Genomic DNA, 22,665 nt, shown 5'->3' with positions numbered 1-22,665 from the left:
CACAGTTTTAAGTTTAGGGTGTTGGAAAAGGTTAGTAAAGGAGGCAGATTGGGTAACATCAGGAACCGTACAGAAGAAAGAGAGGGGAAATGGATTTTGAAACTACAAGCCCACAAATTTGGACTGAATGAAAGAGTAGCATTAAAACCTTTTTTAGCCAATAGACCACTAAGGCATTAGTTTTATGTGCTTTTTATGTGTTTTTCACTTTATCATAAGTGGTCCTTTTGTTGTTTTTAATTAGTCTCCAGCTTTTTAATTGTTTCTTGTACTTGATTTGCTCATTTAAACTAGGTAATGATGTCATTTAGTGTATATAAGAACTTGTTAGTTGACTGCATTTGATGTCTGATGAAGCATTGATTTCAACGCGAAAGCGCTTACTTACTGCAGTTTCACTCGTTTGTTTGTATGGTTTCTTCCTATTAAACCTTGGATTTTTATCTATTTGGACAGTACTTCGTTTTTACAGCTCATGGTGCACTCCTCTAATTTCTTTTTGCATTTGTGGTCTCACATATTGAGGGTGCTTTACCTGGCAAACATTGTTTGTTGTTTTTTCATTACCTGAAAAAAGGCGAGGAGTGGATAAGCCAGTATTTGAAAGCCTAGAGGGGAAGGGTGTACACCGTCCTTGGAAAAGCAACTTTGTCTGCTAAGCATGTCCTTCCAAGTTGACAAACACTGGATCTCTTTAGAATGACACCAGAAAACAGCCAGTTGTTGAAATTAATAATTTTTTGCTTGTACTGTGGCATTGTCTTCAGTAATGGTAATATATTGCTCAGTGCTAGGCTCATGCCAGCCTAAGATACATAGTCTGAAAGCTCCACAATATCTCTCTTCATATAGTCTAGGGAGCTATATCTCAGGTCATTTACACCTACATGGACTATGATGGAATCATACTGGTACCTGTGGTGTAATGAAATAATTTGGCAGATCCTGGCTCTAGATAAGCGGCAACAGTTCTCTTCTCCTTGTTCACCTGGTTAGAGGGACATCAGTATATCTTACAATGCAGTCTCCTATGGTGAGAGTCTTAGGAGTGTGCTTGCTTGCCTTAGGGGCTTAGTGTTTGGGGCTCCACCGAGAGTGACAGTATGTGTAGTGTTAGGTGTTTTTTCTGAGTGCCTTTGGGATTGCTGACGTGCAGCTTTGACAATGGGTGGTCCAGGCGATCTTTATTGTTCAGTAAGATTGCTTTTACATGCCTCAACATATATTAGTCTATGTGTGTGTTGTGTGCAATGTGAGGTGGATGTGGTATGCATGGTTTCGACAACCTGATGTGCACTTGCATGCTAGAGTTTGGTCTTCAGTTTCATTGTGTAAGTACACCTCTCGCACAAAGTATCTGGTTCTTTAAAGATTAAGAGGTTGTCAGTTAACATGACACAATTGCTACATTCCAACAAGCTGGCTACAGACAAATTAGGAAAATGCACATCCAAACTGTCCAGTCTTTTGATTTGCGAGCTTCAAGGGGGTGGTATATTTGGGTTAGAAGGCTATTAACGGTGATTTCTTGGTGCAGACTAATATGGGTGCTTTACTGGGGCAAATTATGCTAAACAGTACAAACCTCTACTAACTTTAATGTTTACACAAAACTGAATTCTACTAAATCTCTAGGTATTGCTACTCAATGCCCAACTATCTGCTTCAAGCTTGTCAGAGCACAAGGTATATGTGCTATACTGCTGTTCTAAAGGGTACAGTTTTATGAAACATTCTACAGGAAAAAATTACTTTCTACATGTATGCTACTGTACAGGGCACTGCTAACCCAAGCAAACACACAAAATGTATGGCAGCACAGGAAAAAAACAGAAAACTAACTAATAAGCCCTCTGGCCAATAAAATAGCAACACTATGAGTCCTTTTGTGTACTTCCCAACTTAGATAGGCCAAGCAAACACCTCCTGCCACAAGATCACTAAACCCAGCCCTCCTAATGTAAAAACACAGTAGAAGGGATCCACAAGTGCAATACTGCCAGAAGCCACTTAAACAACTGAGATCCCTTGCTGAAGGTAATTTCAAGAAAGACTTATAGTATTTTTATTTTATTTATTATTTTGTTGACCGGGAAAGTTCGTTTAGGACAAAGCCTATTTTCAGCACAGGCCTGGAGAGAAATGCTCCAGATACATGTCTTTGGATTGTGGGAGGAAACCTGAGTACCCGGAGGAAACTCACACGAAGGGAGAACATGCAAATTCCGCACAGAAGGCACCCCAGCCGAGAATCAAACCAGAGAACCTCTTGCTGTCAGGCGACAACATTAACCACTGCACCTCTGCACCATATATTATAGTAATAACAGTGGGAGGAAGAGCAAACATTTTTATAAATAAAATTAAGTGAAATGTACACATAAAAGCAAGAAACAGTAGCAGTCACTCAAAATAACTTAAATGTGAGTTAGCAGTCAAAAGATACTTAACTTTGTCTTAAAGTCACTGGATACTGGAATGCAGGCTAGGACTCCAAGCTTTGCTGAGCTCCAGGAAAATGAACAGGAGATAATACGTAATAAAGGAGGTTTACTCAAGAGTAATACTGTTTTGTTGGGTACCCACTCAGTATCGTGGAGCTATGGAACACTATAGGTTGGAAAAGTACATAAATAGCTTATACAACAGTTAACAGCAATGAAAGAGGGGAGAGAGGGACTTTGAAAATCAAATAATCATAAGAGGTGGAGGCCAGAGACACAACCTTATAAAACAACAACAGCAAAAGGGTGGGAGGGTTAGGAAGAAATGTTAATGAACAAGCAGGCTAGCTAGAGAAGCATCCAACCAAACAAAGGCAATATTGGGTGTCTCTGAAACTTTAACTAAATGGGTTCGTGGGGGAGAAAATCTTAAAAATGATGCTCAATACTATAAAGTGGTTAAGTGGAAGATAGACAGAATGGGATACTTTGACTGCTGACTAGCAACTCGTGTTTTTACTACATGACGAGATACGTGTTAGAACGATTCTGGTGAGCTGTCACTATGTAGGCACTTGGCATATGTTCCAAGATGTTCTTGTATGCTATAGTAATAGGATATACACATTGTACTGTTGCAAAGTGATGGTGAATGAATTTTTTTTACCTTAGCTTACTTGTAGCCAGTCATTCCCATGCCCTCTGTAACTGACATGCACCTACCTATGCTTTTTTTTTCTGAGATGATGGTCTGCAGGCAGCAGTAATTTAAATTAAAAAAACGGTAACTTTAACAGACCAACTGATAATATACTATTGCTGCACAACATTTAGTCATCTTAAAGACATGCGTGCGTAAATGGGCATGCCTTCGTTGAAGGTTGAGTGTCGAGCTGGCACCTCAGCGTTTCATAAAAATCTACTGCCAATCATTAGTGGACTGGAGTTCCGCTGTGGCGACCCCTTACCGGGAAAAGCCGAAAGACAAACAACAACAACTCTACAAGTTAGGGTAGTGTGGTTACCTGTATCACAGCTGCATGGAGTTTTAAGTTGTTTCTCTTATTCTGTTTTTTTCTTTCTTTCTAGTGTGCACACTTCAGTTTCCAAACTCACATCTGTATACACAGCTCATATTAATGACCTCCAGTACACCCGGAAGTAAAAGACAGCAAATGATGACCATGACCAAGAAAAGTCTGTATGCTGAGGAACTGGACAGCTATCCTTTTATTGAGTAAAGAGGGGCAGCAATTCTTGTCCCAAGATTGCAGTATCTACATATTAAACACATAAGGTAGGGAGACAGATTTTTCTGGAAAGTTCACATAGGAAAAGATTATCAAGTAATTAATTCAGCCCACAGTATAATACAGGTGCATATAGTTTCTGGTGGTGTAACTCATGATTTTATTAATGATTTCTATAATTAAGTGTGGTACACATGTATGGTTTCTAAGAAATGGAGTTGAAAAAGCTGATTTCTTAGTTCTTAAGAGGTCCCCTAGTAACTTGGGAGATTATATGTCTTTGGTCTGTTATAACTGCTTTACCCTCTCACATTTACAGTGTACATTGTAGTCCATAATGGCTTGTTATTTCCCAGGCTGTATTATTCCTAACTTTCCTCTCCTATGTACACAAAAGTCAGTGACTATTTCTCCTCTAATTTTTCTGTGTTCCAATTTTCTTATGGCAAAATGCTTATAACTAGATCTGAGCTAATATACTGCACCCAGCGATGACTATGTTGCTGCAAAATATACTTGTTATTTCGTAACTTATCTGTTTTACTTCTCCTCACTTTGTATGTAATGCTGCAAAATGTTATATCAGTATTCTGTGCGTTGTATACAGTATGTGCGTGCGACTGTTATTTAGTGCTACTAAATGTTAACTAAGTATTCTGTACATTGTATATGTACTACTGTTATTTCTTGTGGAGGTTTCCAGCCTAGGCCTCCACTGAAAGGGGGCTTGTTTGCTCAGTCGGACTTTCACAGTAAACAAATGAAAATAAATTACAAACATACATGCATAAATAATAAAATATTTGTTCAATCTAAGACTACACTTTCTGTCAGGAAATTGTAATAAGTGTACAACAAGCTCATACACACACACACACACACACACATATATATATATATATATATATATATATATATATATATATATATATATATATATATATTCCAGCCTTTTTTGGATGTTTGTATTTTATGGCTGACAGATCTATTCAAAGTCCTTTTACCCCACAAAACGTAGTCCAGATAGTGGCATTCTATACTCAGTTGATGAAGCCAGATAAGTCCCAGTGAAAGCCATTATTTAAACTTGTCACTTTCTACAACACCAGGTTGTAAGGAATTTGGCAACAGTTGTACTGGACACAACCTCATACCTAGGCATCAACCTAAACATAACAGGCCCAGAGCTGTTAGAATTCAATAGCCATAGTCTATGCATAGAGCTTGAAAACCTTATTTTACAATGTAATCTGATGAAGCTTACCTTTCTTTCAAAATTTCAACCTTCACAATGCTGGTTTTATATAAAATACTATTCGCTGTAGAACATCTATTCAATTACTGTTTACAGGCTGACTAAATAGCCCAGAAGCTGATAAAAGCCTTCCTATGGAATTTATATGAAGCTGTAGTACTTCTTACAGGGTAAGGGCTGGGTCCCAGATATCCAGCGGCATAGTTTAGCTAAATATTTGGTGCAAATTCTTAAACCTATCTGATTTTTGCTAGAGACAATGCTTGTACATCTCTGATACAACTAAAAATTATATACTGTTACAATGGCATCAATGGAAATGACAGGAAAGGCTCTGGAAAATGCTTCACAGGTGCTACAATGAGATTTTGGGGTTGGATATCCTTTCAGCATGTGGGTGCTCAAACTTTATTGAATAACCACACAATGACAACAATGAATGAAGTAAAACATTCATTTCTGGATAGATACATTATGTGAAAAGGGGATCTGAGATAATTTGAATAATCTGCACAGATCAAGATGAGAGACAAGCATAATGACAGATAGATATATAGAGAGGTCTGCTAAATTAGGCTTGGAAGCAAGTAAAATAAATCTGTACGCTATGCCAAAGTCCTGCTAGACTCCAAAACACGAACAAAACCAAACGAAAAGCAACAGGACACTGCTGTGAGTATATAAAACTGGATAAAATTTAATCAAGCTAAAAAAACACAAGGGGTACCCCCTGTGCATATACCTATGCTAATCTGGTCCTTTCTAACTGGGAATCATCTAAAATTCTAAATAATGATGAATGGTAGGGCTACATCACCATGTACACACGTTTTGTAGATTATATTTTTATTCTGTGGAATGGTGATTGTAGTTTGTTTGACCGTTTCTTATCCTATATCCACTCCACTACCACATTTTTGAAATTTACAGCCAACACCTCCTATACTCACTTAGAGTTTTTGGATGTCTGTGTGGAACAAACACAGGAAGGTTTCATCTCCAGCCTACACAGGAAGGAGTGTTGGCAAAATACCCTGCTATCGTTTGATAGTATGCACCCCCGTCAGGTGTTTCCTAACATCGTTAGAGGGCAGGTGAGTCGGGTATCTAGAGTGAGTGCTGTGGATACACAGTTTGATGAAGAATTGGATAAACTTGGCCATTGTTTCAAGGATAGGGGATATGGAGATGATTTGGTACATCGTGTCATTGATAGTAGCATTAAACTTAGACGGACGAGATATAAGCCATGGTTAAAGAGGTCCCAGGGAGAAGAACCCATAGGTAACAATAGTCGTAGCCATATACAAGGGGGTCCTAAACTAATGTTCACCTATGGTAGTAACATTAATGATATTTGCAAGATTGTACAAAATAACTGGAATATTCTAACTAGTGATGTGGGTCTTAGGGGCATTGTTGACAACAATCCTAGATTTCGATATAGGAGGAATAGGAATCTTAAGGATTTGTTGTGTAGTGAAAGGTTGAGTGTTTACAGTGGATCTTTTAAAACCTTGGCAGGTACACTTCCCTGCGGGATATGTAAGGCCTGTGATTATATTAATAAGGAAGTTACATTCACACATCCGATGACAAGGAAGGTGTTTCATTTAAAAGGGACGGCCACATGCAGGACTACCAACATAGTATACTTAGCTGAATGTGTGTATTGCCCCTGTTTTTATGTTGGAATGACCAACAATATGTTCAAAGTTAGGATTCTACAACATTTGAGTAGCATTAGGAATTGTGATTCGAGCAATGCTTTGTATAGGCATATTAGTGGAAATCCAACACATAGCTTCAAATTTAGAGCCATTGTTAATATTAGGTTGAATAACAGGGGGGGGGGATGTTAAACACCAGACAGCTTTGGCTGAATCCAGATGGATTATTGAATTTATGGCACACAGGGAACCGGGATTAAATGATATAATACCAGTTAAAACCACCCTTCTAAATAGGCGGGTTTTTCATTAGATGCTATTGGCTGTTTTACCTTTTAAAAATGTTGTTTGTTTAATGTGTTTCTGTCTGATGAAGGGTGAATCCCGAAAGCACTTACCTTGTGTTTTTTTAGCTTGATTAAATTTTATCCAGTTTTATATACTCACAGCAGTGTCCTGTTGCTTTTCGTTTGGTTAAATTAGGCTTGGACAGAGTTCCTCCTGGAGTTGTACAAATGCCATTTAAACTCTATAATATGTGTTCGCAAAAAGGTTATACGGACGTTTACTAGATGGAGCATGTACACAGAAATGTGCTCAAACCTTGAGTCTCTTTTCATTTCTGTGAAACAAGCCTAGGAAACTGAAATAGGGTAGGACATTACAGAAAAGATAAATATCCTAATTGCCTGGTATAAACTAAAAACTTTGCCAGCCACTGCATTCATTAACTTTAAATTTATCTATAAGTGATAAACCCCACCTGTATTAAGGACAGGAACTGCAGAAGAACTGATGAATACTGGAGACACTATTTTTTTATTTATTTAACATTTGTTGACCGGGAAAGTCCGACTAGGTTCCACAAATCCTGTTTTCAGCGGAGGCCCAGGGAGAAATGCTCCTATTCTTCTCCCTTGACATAATACCCTATGGAGTGAGGCTCTGCTAAGGCACAAAGCTTTGGGTGAAACTAGTTGACTTCCTAAGGCTGGCAACAGAGGCACAATACCTTCCACTTAATGAAATAGGTCTTGGTTGCTAAAACTTATACTGGAGAATTATTATGCTGTTTCATTAGTGTACATGTGGATGACTGTAGTAGTTATTGTTATAATTTGTAAAATGAGAAAAATGTATAAACACATTCTTCAAAGGAAGCATACACTTAGGAAGATAATATCTTATGGACCACCAGATGCAGGCCTGAATTCAGACTGCACTACTCACATTGGAAAACTGTTTAATACTTTTGGAACCTTATACCATTATGATGATTTTGTTTTTACAACATACTGCTCTCATCTGGAGCAAGGCTAATTCAACTGGTACTAGTAATTAATGTCTTTTTTAAATAAAATTGATTTTTTTTTCTTAATGTACTTCTCTACACTGTCAAACTGTTGATCTGATCTACTCGCACAGAATACAGTTTATATATGGCTAACATCTGCATCACGTTCCTGCAAAGTTCTTTATAGTATAGCACTCTTGAATTCTACTCTCCTGAGATGCCTGGCTATTTTCATCATGTCTTTTCTCTCTCTCCCTCTCTCTCTCTCTCAAGGGACTGTGTTGTCAAGTAGGCCTACCTGGATAACAAATTGATATATTTTATTTTTTTTATGATAACTTTTACTCATTACGTGTCTTTGAGTACAAATCCTGTGCAATTCTGGCTGCCTGCTACTACATAGCCTCCTAACTGTCTGTGCCCCTACAATCTCTAAAAGTGAGCAAAGTATACCAGACCCAGCTTCACTAACAGGTGTGTGACACTTTCCTGTTTCCTACTAATGATGATGTACCATGACCTCAGGGTCACCTTAAAATTCAATAAAAAACACCCTGAGAATATGACATATTCATACATAAGTCCTAAAACACTGCACATTTAAGTGATGATTAATGCAACATTAATATAAGCCATGGCTCCACTACTTATCACTGAGATGTGACCACAAAAAAACATTTTCCACTAATCTATGAAAACGCACACCTCTGGATCCAAGTTCAGCAATTCCATGCTGAGTATTAAAAGCAGATTCAAAATCTCTTTTATATTATGGTTTATGAGAAAACTGACTGAACAGTTCTTCCTCCTATCCCAACAAAAGCATACCTCATTATTAACATAATGGAGTTCCAGCTGTTGTCCAAAAGCATCTGTAACTCTTAGGACTACGTCTCTGAATTTAATAGGCTTCTGAAACTGAAAGATCCTGAAAGAAGAAGCAAAAGATAATCAATTAATGAGTCTATGCTTAATTATGCAAACATCTAGAACACAGAAAACAGTTATAAACCATATAATGCAGGTAAATTTTACTAGCAATTACACAATGTCTTTTTTATACTATTAAATAATCAGCAACATGCAATTCTCTGATGTGACATACAGTACAGTTGTGTACACTTACCATAAATGTAGATGTTCGAGTGTATTCACTGTTGCAGTCATTACATTTGGGTAATCTGCTGGCAGGTTGCCCTCAGTCGGCCTGAATTCCAACGTCTTGGGTCCTGCGTCGGATGCTGTCTCCTCTTCCATGACGTCAGGTCTTCAGGGGTATAAAACATGCAGCCAACGCCATTTTCTTTAGTTTTTCTTGCCCCCGATGTCAGGTGCCCCGAAAAAGGTAGCTATATATATATATATATATATATATATATATATATATATATATATATATATATATATACACATACATGCATCAATAAAAACTTTACCTTCATCTACAAGCAAATACACCACATAGGTTGTAGAAGATAGAGAAGGAAAGATAAACTCCAGAATGACAGGGGGGTGACGGGAGGGTAACCTGGACTGCAACAGTGAATACACTCGAACATCTACATTTATGGTAAGTGTACACAACTGTACTATGTTCTTCGTGTTTCACTTTTGCAGTCATTACATTTGGGTAGAATCAAAAAGCTATGGTTGGGAGGCTGGAGCTAAACAGCATTAGGTGTGGCTATAAGGCCCTGCAGAACTGCAGTGGCAAAGCCTGCCCTGGACTTAAAGTAGAGAGGCAAATGATAATGCTTTGTAAAGGTGTGAACAGAACTCCAAGTAGCAGCCTCTAGAATGTCTTTGGTTGGTACTCCTCTGAGAAAGGCTGCTGAAGTAGCTGCAGCTCTGGTGGAATGAGACCTAATGCCCTTGGGTACAGGTTTACCATGGTGTAAGTAGCAGAAACGGATGCAGTGGCTTATCCACTTTGAAACTGTCTGCTTTGAAATAGCCTTTCCTTTTGATCCTGCAGCATATGACACTAGTAATTGCTCAGTTTTTCTTAGAGCTTTAGTCCTGCTCAAGTAGAATCTTACCTGTCTGTGTACGTCCAGGGAATGCAGAATTCTCTCCCCCTTGTTCTGCGGATTTGGATAAAAGGTTGGCAGATTAATTGTTTGGTTAAGAGCCACACTGGAAACCACCTTAGGCATAAATGTAGGATTTGTCCTCAGAGACACCCTGTCTGGGTAAAATATGATAAAAGGCTCTACAGCCATGAGGGCCTGTAGCTCTGAAACTCTTCTTGCTGAAGTAATTGCTAGTAGCAGAGCTGTTTCCCATGATAAGAACTTTATATCAGCGGTAGCAGCTGGTTCAAATGGAGGCATGGTGAGCTTTTCCAACACATAACTGAGGCCTTAAATTTTTGGTTCCTCTAAGATACTGCTTTAGTAAAGGATGAGAAAAGATTGATGGCTCTGTATTGTAATGAGCTGAAATGGCAGAGGCATGGATTTTAATTGTCAAGCATCTCAGTCAAGTATTGTAATATGTGAGGAATATTTGGTTCTGCTATATCAGTTCCTTGTGCTTGATTCGAAGCACAAAATCTCTTCCATTTGTCAGCATAAGATTTTCTAGTACTAGGCCTTCTGGCTTCCAAAATGACATCCATCACAGCTTTACTGAGAGGTGTTGTTTGTATAACTACATGATCAGCCATGCTGCCAGGTTCAGTGTCTGTAGTTGATTGTGCAGGATCTGATTGTTTTGGGTCAGTAGTTGAGGTCTTTGAGGTAAGGTCCAAGCAGGGTATTGAGACAAGTTCCTTAGGATTGGGTACCAGTATTGGCGGGGCCAGTCCGGGGCAATTAGTATCATCCTTGGTTTCTCTTGTCTGACTTTTAGGAGGACCTTGGGGAGAAGAGGCAGAGGAGGAAAGGCATAAACTGATAGGTTTTTCCAACTGAAGGATAGGGCGTCCACTTTCCATGCTTGCCTGTGATAAGTCCTTGTGCAGAATCTTTTCAATTGATAATTTTGAGGAGAGGCAAATAGGTCTATGTCTGAGCTCCTCCATTTCTCTGTTATCATGCTGAAGACTTGTGTATTTAGTTTCCACTCGTGAGGATCCATAAGGTTTCTGCTTAAGTCGTCTGCCAGAGTATTTTGCTTTCCTGGCAGGAATTGAGCTTGAAGATGTATTTGTTAGGTCAAAGCTGTGTCCCACAGTGCCATGGCTAATCTGCAAAGGGGGTAGGAGTGTGTGCCCCCTTGCTTGTTTATATACCACATGACCGTGGTATTGTCCGTCTTTATCATTAGTTGTCCTGGATGAAGTAAGTCTTTGAAGGCTGTTAGGGCATTTTGAACAGCTAGCATCTTTTTCTGGTTGATATGTAGATGCATTTGTTTTTGGGTCCATATGCCCTGAATGCATCTTCCTGCCATATGCACCCCCCAGGCATAATCTGATGCGTCTGTTGTTATGGTTTGGCTGGAAGGGGGTAGAGTGAAGGCCCGTCCCATGTTTTGGTGACATGCCTTTGCCCACCATAGAAACTCCTGTTGTAGGCAGGGAATGAGAGGAATCATTGCTTCCAGACTGTGAGAATGTTGACTCCATAAACTTTTTAGGTACCACTGAAGTTTCCTCATATGCAGTCTTGCATATGGAATTAGTAGGATGCAGGATGCCATGAAGCCCAGAACCTGCAGAATTAGTCTTGCAAATAACTGGGTTTTTGTTGCCATCAGTTTGAAGTAAGTAGTCAGTTGCCTTTGCTTGTCTGGCGTGAGGTAAGCCATCTGGGCAGTTGTATTCAAGCTTGCACCCAGGAATGTTATCTTTTGAGAGGGTACCAGTTGTGATTTATTTTCGTTTACTGTGTACCCTAGGCATGCTAGAAGCCTTTTCACAAATGCCAGGTGTCGAAGAAGAATGTCCTTGTTCTCTGCTTGAATGAGACAGTCAACCAAGTAAGGATATATTTGTATACTTCTTTGTCTGCAAAATGCAATTACTGGTGCCAGGCACTTCGTAAAGACCCTGGGCGCAGTAGATAAGCCAAAGGGCAGTGCAGAGAATTGGTAATGCATTAAGCCAGCCTTGAATCTGAGGTATCTTCTGCACAATTGTCTTATTGGGACACGCAGGTATGCCTCTTTTAAGTCTAATGTCACCAGCCAAGCATTCTTGCCCAGCATGGGCAGAAGCTGCTGCAAGGTCAGCATTTTGAATTTTGGAATGTCCAGGTATGTGTTCAAAATCAATAAATCCAGTATTGGCTGCCAGGCCTTGTCCTTTCTGGGTACCAAGAACAGTGTTGAGTAAAAACCTTGTCCTTTTTCCTGTTCTGGTACTGGCTGAATGGTCCCCATATCCATGAGGGACGTAACCTGTTTCTGTGCCTCTGCCCATTGATTTTTTGGCAGATCTGGCCAACCATTTGCCATTGGCAGAGTGTGGAAATGGAATCTGTATCTCTGTGATACTTTGTTTAATACCCACTTGTCCTGGGTTATTAACTGCCAATTCTGAGCAAAAAGTGCTAATTGTTCCCCTATGGGTGCTGCCAAAAGATAAGTGCTTGGTGTAGGCAGAGGGAAGTCATTGGGATTGTTTTCTGTAGGTTTGCGCTTTATCTCCTCCAGATTTGGAGGTAGAAGCACCCCATTGCTTTGACCTGTATGAATCTTGCACCTGGTAACTGGAACCCTTAGGGCATCTGGATTTGCCCCTTTGAGCTCTGTCTGACACAGGAAAGGACCGATTTTTTGTAGGCCAGTGTTTACTGAATCTTGGTGGCTACACTTGTAAGAAGTCTTTAACAGTTTGCATAGACTTAGCTTTGTCTTCCATTTTCTTTAAAACCTCTTCTGCCTTAATACCAAACAGAGAATCATGCTGCAAAGGTGCATCTAGCAATTTAGCTTTAACATGATCAGGCAGATTTTGTTCCTTTAGCCAGGCATGCCTCCTAATCACAGATCCAGTAACTGCGGCCCTGCAGGAGGCCTCTAATGAGTCAAAACCACATTGCAACGTATGCTTTCCAACCTGTTCAGCTGCATGCAATAATTCCTGCAATTCTTTATTTTCTGCACATTCAGAAATCAACATCGTTTTCTGTTTCAGCAATCCCATAACATGTTGTTGGTACTTAAGCATATGAAATTGACAGTTTAAGGCCCTGATTGCCAAGGTTGCAGATGCATAAACCTTTTTTCCCCATCTGTCCAGTGCCCTTGAATCTCTGTCAGACGGGGTAGGATTTTTTGCTGTTGAGGCCCTAACTCCCTTTGGACCCAGTGAAAATAGTTTCAGGATCAGCAGCAGGGTTTCTAAATAAAAATTGATGTGAGTCAGGGACCCTGTAATATCTGTCAGGCTTACTGGGAGCCGGAGGTAAGGAGTCAGGGGTCAAGCTTGACTCCAAAAACACATCATCCACAATGTCTAAAACAGGGGGAATGGCTAAAGGCTTGTGCTGAGGGAGAAGAAGGAAATCCCTGAGCCTCTTTTTTGATTCTGAGAAGTCTTGACTCTTCCAGTGAAAATGCTCCCTCAAAGTATGCAAGGTTTCTCCAAATGAATAATCCTCAGGAGGAGATGCAGATGGTATAGACTCCTCTGCATCAGAATCCTCATAGGGAGGTATAGATAATTCCTGATCAGAAGAAATAGAAACCTGATCTGAAGATTTATAATCAGTGTCTTGCCTAGGCCTCTTATCTGGAGGGGGATGGGTACCCCTGATCAAGGTAATAAGGTCTTCAGCCATTTTGATCATTTGTTTTTTAGGCATAGAGGCCTGTGCACGTGACTCATGCGTCAATTTTCTAGTTTTAGAAGATGCTTTTGTCTTTGGTTTTGCAGCTGTCGTCGGTTTGATAAACAAATGTTGAGGTCTGAAAACACCCTCAGAAGCCAGTGCCTGCTCAGCGGCTCCGTACCCATCCGAGGGAGATACATCCGTTGGTCCAATACCTTGAGTGTCATGCGGCATGCCGGACTCCACAAGGGTGTCGGTAGAGGCCTGTGAATCGAAGGTAGCGGGTATCAGGGGCTGCGAAAGCACCTCACTGAGTCCCGTGAACCGGCGACTGGCTTAGGAGAAGCCGCATCGTCGGGTTTGGATGTTGACTGCCTTTCTCTGTCCTTTTCTTTGCGTTTTTTATGTACTCCGGTAGTCGGATTGCTATCCGACGACATTTCTGGGTAGTTAAATCTGTTCCCAAAATACTCTGAGGCAAAAATATATCGACGCTTAATAGTGCGTTGGTTAAATCTAGCACAAAACCGACAGTCAGGAACGTTGTGATCAGGGCCTAGGCAAGGAATACAGTATAAATGGAAATCCTTATGAGGTATTTGCTTCCCACAAGTTATACAATTATTAACTTTTTCTGACAATGGTATCGATCAAGGAAAAAGTTTCCCCAATGGGGTACTTAGCTTTAGTGAAGACTGGTTCTGAAACTCAAACTCGAATATTTCAGTAGTCGGCCGACCAGCACTTGCGAAATGCTTCTGCTTCAGGCACCGCGTGGCAAGAAAGACTAAAGAAAATGGCGTCGGCTGCATGTTTTATACCCCTGACGACATGACGTCATGGAAGAGGAGACAGCAACCGATGCAGGACCCAAGACTTTGGATTTCAGGCCGACTGAGGGCAACCTGCCAGCAGATTACCCAAATGTAATGACTGCAAAAGTGAAACACAAAGAACATCTTCTTAATTTCAAGAAATTATATGAACATTGGCTCTATATGATGGTCAGTTTTGATGTGACTATGTGTAAAAATGGGAAAAAAGGGGTTGTGGATCGATGAAAGAATGGATAGATATATAGATAGAAAGATAGACACGTAGGCAGATGAGCATTTTCTGCCCATTAACAGGGGATTTACATTTACATACTAACCTACCAACTATCAGTTTGCTAGCTGTTCTACTTATAGGTCAGTCGGAGATTAATGACTGAGCAGCTGGGGGAGTCATTGGATTACCACTGCAAACAACTAACACTGCAGATTTAAAGAGCATTGGGGATGCAGGTTATACTGTACATATAAAGCATGGTGCAAGTATGCTGATATCACTGTATGCTCATATTTTACTTGGCTCCATCCATCCATCCATCCATTCATACATCCTTCCTCCCATCCATTGCTGTTGTATCAAATCCAACTCCTATAATGACCCTATGGACAGCCAATACCATCCATTGAGTTTACTCAGCAACTAGGGAATGGAAGTAGATTGCCAGGCCTCTTTTTCCATATATCTCTCTCACAGATATCCACACACTGCCCAAACACCTGTGGACAACTTAAGTTCCCAGTCTACATACTACATGTCTTGGGATAATGAAGAAAAGCAGAATAAACACAGGAAGTGCATGCAGACCCCACTCAGAAGGCACCTAAGACAAGAACCAAACCAGACAACCACTTGTTGTAGGGCAATAATGCTATTTACTGTGCACTGTGTTGCCCTCCACTGATTTGCTAGTTTGCAAACTTAAAAAAGCTTTTTCCTGCCGATAGTATTACAGTGCAATTGGCTCACCACATGGCAGTATATAGAAACATAGATTTCGAAAGAAGAAGGTGGAATTAACCAGAAAAAAGGACATGAATTACCATTACCATATGAAGGGAATGACTGGAGAAATTAGTTACAGCCAGATGTCAGGGCAGAGAAAGAATAAGAATGAATAAATAAACAAATAAACAAAGTTATTTTAATATTCACAAGACTGACAAAAAACAGTCACTATATCCTGAAATAAAATAACATCAGCGACATTGGAAGGACTATAAAAAAACAGCATTCAATACTGAAAAAACTTCTACTCAAAAATATTTAAAACCTATGTAAATGCAACTCACTTTTTTGAAAATCTATTTATTTTGTGGTTGCTTAGCTAACAGCATACTAGTTAATCAAGAACTGTAGAATATTCCAAAGCAGGGATATGGGCAAACCATGGTAGCAAAACACAAAAATTCAATTTTCTATGTTTCATATAGGTTCATATAGTTCTTTCCTTCTTTATTTATCCTTTGTTGATTAGATTAGTCTGCCTTAATATGATAGGTTTCTCTTATTTCACACATGCACTGATATGCATCTGAGTTTGTCAACAACTCCAGTCAACAGCAAATTATATAGCTGTTGCTTTATGTGAAACGTAAGCTGGGCTTCACAAAGACACAACTCTTAATATTTGACTTCTACCAACTCTACTTGAATAAGAACCAATAATAAAACAGAAAAACGTAATTAGCATCAGATAAACTGTTTGATACAAGACGTTTCTGAGTTTAAGACCTAGGTGATGGCAATAGGACCTTCCAACAGTGCAGGAGCACTAGGGTAGGGCAAAGGGAGCAGGTGTTCCAGGTGCAAGGTATTTGGGGAGCACAGTCGGCAGTTGCCGATTGGGGCTTTATTATATTACCAATATCTAGAAATGAATGCCGGCACTGTAATTGGGCTTCAACTCAAAACAGCTGAGGCGCACCAGATCGGGAAATGGCACCATGTGTTATATCAACCAGCAATATCCCTGCAACAGCACGCCCCAAAGCATAATAAAACAATGTACATGTTTATGCTTCACAGCCATGCTAATGTGTTGCCCTGTGCAACTCGTAAGTGCTGTATAGTATAAATAGAACTGTGGGAAAACAATCAACAGAAGGTGGTATGTGCAATCTCAAGCAAAGGAAACAAGGCAGCACATGTATGTTTTTTCAGGGCTCTTATACTATATTCCATGCAAATCCTGAGAAAATATACACAAAGATGGCAAACTTTCAAATAATAAAGGAGCAAAGAATCCAAGGAATTTATTCAGCACTTACCCTTCTACTTCCTAGAGACCTACACAAACATTTGATACTTCTAGGAGAAGCAAAGCAGTTTGGTTTTAGGTAGCTTTGAAGAGTAGGGTGAGAAGCTTTGGACAAATACACAGATAACTTTCCAATGCATTGCAGTTGCTATTTTTTTTTTCAGAGAAAACTTACAGGTAAAAGGAAAGGATTCTTTTGAATGAAATATAAAGGAATGCAGAAGACAAGAATTGTATTTATTTATCACATTTGTTAACTGGGTAAGTGAACTGGTCTGTAGACCCTTTTCAGCCATGTTCGGGGCCAAGAAGGCAAAAGCAACAAAAACAATCATAACAAGGAATACAAGCTGAATCTGCAACCAAACATGAACATTTAGCCAATACACATTCCATATATTTTAGATGCATAGATAGATTGAAAGAATACAGTTAAAGACAGTACAATGGACAGGGGAGTTCCATGCTTAAGAATTCATTGTAAAGAATATGTAACCCTTTTAATGTGCAGCTTTGTTACAGAGCTTGAATTGTTTAGCTGATGATTTAAATTTCAGTCATTATCTATCTGCTTCATCCAATTTAGGATCATATAGGAACCACATCCTATTCATAAAGTCAACATATGTGAAGCAAAGAGACTCTAATCCGGCATAGTATGTTATCTGACTGCTGAATGCACACTCAACATGGCATATGTAACTATGGGAAGTTTGGAGTATCACCAGTTTACCTACTGTACGTCTTTGGGATATGGGAGAAAATTGGAGCAATCAGCAAAAGTCTATGTATGTGGACAAAGGGAAGACAAGCAGAGCCCACGAAGAAGGCAATTAAGCCAAGAATGAAAATGGAGAACCAAGTGTGTAAAGGCTGCAGTGCTAATCTGTGTGTCACTGTGTCACATAGCACTATGCCATCTTCTGTTATTTTTAGTTAAATATCAGCAGGTCAGGCTTAAAGTGAGCCTAAACTGCTATTTCTTTATTTTTTTTTAAAGAAGCCCAATTAGAAAAGGTAAGCTCTTTGAAATGCTTTAAAAAGTTACACAAATGCTAAAAAAATCTTTCTAAACAATGACTGTGTAAGCTTTCTTTAAAACCCTGGTTGATAAGATCAGCATCACCAACTTTAAGCGGACTCTTTCTGATTGGCTCATGGTTGGGTTCATCTCTTCCACCAGCCATAATTCCACAAATGTTTAGAAGATTCCTTATTTGTACATGTACATGCCCATATCAGCAAACACCATGATGTCAAGCATCAGACAAATACGTGCAGTGAAGCTCAAACAACACCAGCGCCCCCGCCGCTGACACAAACAAGCAAGCACCTTCTAACAAATCAAAAAGTAACAATGAGAATCTGACACTTTCATTGCTATCAAGTAATAAACAAAGATATATCTGTCTGTCTTAAAGTGGACTCCCAAGCAATAGCTAGATGGAGGGACAACACAGTCACAGCAGAATGGAGAAAGTGTACTGCTGTCCCATCAAGGATAGCCCTCTCATACATCAAATAATATGGTAAGAAAATATCTGTTATTCCTAAGATTAAAAACCTTCCTTAAAGCAACCTTGTTTGGGATGAATTCCAATCATTAACCACCAGAATGAAAGAAGCCAGAGAGCACTCCAAGGGCCAAGGCTCAAAAGATCATATGTTACAACATAGTTATAACAAAGGAAGTTCAACTTCTGAAACTATGGTTGAAAGTGAAGGTGTGTAGGGAAGACCAATTAATAAATGATTGCAATGGAGACATTTTTGAAACAAGCAATGAAAGCCCCACTGTTAAAGCTAGCTTGTCTAGCATTCACCACAGGGCAGTTTGCTGCCTGAATGCAAAATACAATGCAGCTGGCAATCAACTGAAAATGTATGTTTGACAAATGCAAGCTCTTTTTTCGCTAGAGTGAAGGAGATGAATAATTAGCCCATCTTTCTAAATTCATGCATCCAGTTCAGGCAACACCTGATCTGCTGCTGTATGTCCAGGAGACAAAATGAACTCTCCCCTAGTATTTATACCAGCAAATGAAATGGGGATCAACAGAATGGTCCATGGACAATTCAGAATCCACTGCTGGAGACAATATAAGATGGACCCTATATTTTATGAAAAAATACACACAGTTCCCTACACGATAGGGAGAAACTCAAGGGCACTATCTACAGAGCTTATGTCCACTAAAAAGACAGTTATCCAAGAAATGAATGTCAGTACCATGAAGATGGCAAGCTAAAATTGGGGATGTGGAGATGTATGGATCATAAATTTCTCTATAGAGGGGAGGGAATATTTCAAAGGAGAAAACTAGACTGATGTAAAGAAATGCTTAACCTTGTCAACACTGAACTGCAATCCTGCCCTCTGCATAGTCTTGACAGGCAGAAATAGCTCAACATGCACCATACCATGAAATAACTTTGACACAAATTCTGAAAAAGGTCAGGAGCACCTGCAAGGAGACTGTTTTGCACAGGGCATTGCTCACCAAGTTTAGAACCATTTTTGTACAGAGGCACAGGCCTGCTAAGTGGAAGGCTTCCCATCAGCCTTTATCTCTGAGGTATCAACCAGAAGCTAGTTCTCACCCTGAGTATGGCAGAGGCAGCTATAGCTAGGACTGGGAGAGGTTCCTATGATGGTAGGAACCTGTGTACCTAAAACCACACCCTTCTTTGCTCAGCACCATGGGAGTAAGAATGAGAACGAGTTATGGGCTTTCATCTCCAAACTCTGTGAGGAGGTGCAGAATCAGTGGAAACTTCAGAAAAGCATACACAAAACTCTTGTACCATGGGATGAAAAATGCATCTTCTACCTTTACTCTTTCCCTGCTGCACTTAGCAAAGCCCTGAGAGGATCTCATTCTCTTGAACGGTGAATTGGTCAAACTTCTGAATCCAGAGTTCCGGGAAAAGACTATGGGAAAAGCTCAGTCAGTGAATCCATCAGTTTGGTCACTATCTTGGGAATGTGAACTGCTAAGAGACTGCTACCTGCTACCATTACCTTCCTGCAAAGGAAGCAGAACCTTGTGCTCCTTGCTTCTTTAGATACAACACAATGGACTAGCTATCTGGCCAGATAAGGAGATGCCCCAGAAAGAATTTTGTTTCCAAGGATTTCCACGTCAGGAAGACTGACTGAAGCTCCAACTGGTTGGTGTGAAGACCCCTCATCAGAAAACCAAACTCTTGTATCATATAAAAGCTAGAAGCTCAAATATACATCATCAGAATCTGTGACTGGTTTAGATGCAAGAAGAGAAGAATCTCCAAAGACTGGTAGGAAATGACCAAAACTCCATAGCCTGGTAACAAGTAGAGAGCCTATGAGTATGTGGTGGTTCTGAAGTCACTGGTTCTTTGCAGTCTACTGAAGCAGACATGCTCCCTTGAATGCAAGTGGCAGTATGATGACTGCAGCCATCATCAGACACAAAACACAAAGCACAATCTGGTCTTGGACCATGCCCTGTGTTTTCACCCAGGCTGCCAAAGGCATAATCTCCTGAATCTCTCACCAGGCAGAAATAACCAACATTGGAGAAAGTACAAGTCCATAATGATGAAGGTTATCCTCTGTGAGGGAGTCATAGAAAATATTTTTTTTCAATTTATGATCACCTCATAGGACTGCAGTTACAAACTCACCCACCACAGATTCTTTCATGGAGTTTCTGGATGAGGCTAGCAAAATCTATGGAACAGTACATACATATCCTCCTTGCATGGGGCAATACTCATGATGTTGAGGAAAGCCCAAATAGGAACATTTTGTACTGGGAATGAAATGTACCCAAACTGAATCTGGGGAATCTTCTGTGTGGACCCTAAAGAATGATGTGCAAAAAGGTATCCATCCTATCAACTGATACCACCTTAATGACTTGCAGGAGCAACTGCATAAACCCCCTACAGGGTTACCATCTAAAATCAAATGCAACAGATGTGCTGTTTAAGTCAGTGAGGTCTACAAACAGACCCAACACAACCATCCCATTCAGGACACAAAGAGTTGGCATTAATACTCCCAAGTACAACCCTTCTTTATAGATAACTCTGGAGCTCTCTTAACATGTCCACTAAGGTGGAATGATCCATCAGTAAAGCTCTGTTTGAACAAAGGCTGATTCTTTTCAGAAAGAAGCCAAGACTAACCAAATTTATAAGCTACTGGCCTTTCTGATGGTTACTCTATTTGCTCCCCACTAGCAGCCTTAGACCAGAGTCATAACTGAGACAGAGCAACTGGCAGGACCATCCATTCACATTAATTCAGCTGGCAAGGAGGGTACAAAGCTGTCTGATACCTGACAGCTTTCTTCAGATAAGCTTATTCTTCTTTTAGGCTTGGATCTACTTAAAATTTGAAGAAGTTGAGAAAAAAAGGATAGGGATCATAAAGGCCCACCACAAAGACAAGAGATTACTTCCTCCTCATGATGTCATCAACCAGGTCTACAGCAGGCTGGTTAAACAGCACTTCTGTCATGAAAATGGCATTCAGAATCCTGATGCTAAGCTCCATCTTAAAGGACAATCTAAACCACTCTATCCTATGCAAGCACATATCTGATCCTGTAGTGCCAGTGAAAGCATCTGCACAAAATGAGAGCAAGATACAAGATAGCTCACAAGAGCTTGTCAAGCTTTTTACCAATCTTCACATCAAGTCGTAATGGAAATGATACATGGGAGAAGAAGAGATGAAGGCCAAAAACTCCGACACATCAAAGAAGTAAACTCTCTTGCCCCTCCTGTCCCGTGCCTTGGAATTATTTTTAGCTGGCAAGATGGTACACTGCTGCATCTCGAGACCAAAGGCATTACAAGTGTCTGTATTAGGACGGTAGGTTAATTGTTCTACCCACGTAAGTGGGAGCGTGTTGAGAGCATCTGACTTCTTGGGAGCTAAACTGGCAAAATGTCTTCAGACAGTCTGGATAGCATTCTTAAGAAATGACTCTAAAGAGGTACAGCTAAAACTCTACAGGCCTCTTTCCAGAAACTCTACAAGGAACTTCTTGGGGGTGAGGAACAGGGACACAAGGTCAGTCTTTGCTTCTCCCCTTGAGCCCGAGAGCCTCTCCAATGGAGAGGATGTCCAGAAGAAGTGGTGGGAAAACTCATTATCCTTGTCTTTCCAGAGGCAACCATCTCAGGGTTCAGTGAATTCACAAAAGATTCTAAATGTGAGGAAGTACTACAGCCCCCTCTAAGTAGAGGTGATTTTTACTATAGTACTGCATAAAGGTGAATAGTCAACAAAAATTCAAGCTTCTCCTTGAAGTCAAGCTGTCAGAAGAGGTGCTATATGTGCACAACACCTATGAGCTTTCACCATACTTCTTTGATCAGAAAAGCCTCTGAGCAACAGCTAAATCCACGTATTTCTGTAATGCGTAGACTCAGACTCAACATCTTACAAGCAGCTCTGACAAAACAATGTTTTAAACAACCCTGTATTTCACAGCTTTATTATTCTCATCCTTAGATCACTGAACTGAAAGAGTAAACACTGCCAGGCAATGTAACATTTGTCTCACTCTTTCTCCAAAGTGCACTGACCCTGGATCACCAAAACTCACTAAAATCCATGTACACATAGTACTGGGCTTCCAACACAAGCCAAACATGAGCAACTGGAAGCTCAGTCCAATATGCCTGAACAAACATTCATAGACTCGTAGGTTCACAGGTGTGCACTAGGCTAACAACCAAGAGAGCCTTTTCTAAGCCTAGCCATGCATCCCAAATTTACCCTTGATAAGTGTAAGCAGGGAATTGGGAGATGAAACATTTACAAGCAGGAGCCTGGCAGATGTACTATTTATAGACTGCCTGTGTCGATTAGAGACATAGGTGCCAAAACAGGGAAAACTTTCCTGTTCCCAAAAAATTGTCCAAGTTACACTTGAATTGGGTT

General features: G+C 40.1%; 1 protein-coding gene across 1 annotated transcript in view; it reads right to left on the bottom strand.

Moving 5' to 3' along the window:
- The window catches only part of LOC122798357 (mitogen-activated protein kinase kinase kinase 3-like), a 749,834-nt gene that overhangs the window by 357,988 nt on the left and 369,181 nt on the right, over positions 1-22,665 (bottom strand). Inside the window, exon 4 of the mRNA XM_044067209.1 lies at positions 8,742-8,841. Within this exon, the coding sequence (XP_043923144.1) occupies positions 8,742-8,841 (100 nt within the window). The remainder of the gene's footprint in view (positions 1-8,741; positions 8,842-22,665) is intronic.

This window comes from Protopterus annectens, chromosome 3.part1, assembly GCF_019279795.1.
Source record: "Protopterus annectens isolate FY-2018-M chromosome 3.part1, PAN1.0, whole genome shotgun sequence".
Classification (NCBI taxonomy): Eukaryota; Metazoa; Chordata; order Ceratodontiformes; family Protopteridae; genus Protopterus; species Protopterus annectens.
The sequence above is the reverse complement of the archived record's forward strand: the minus strand, read 5'-3'. Positions and strand labels throughout refer to the sequence as shown.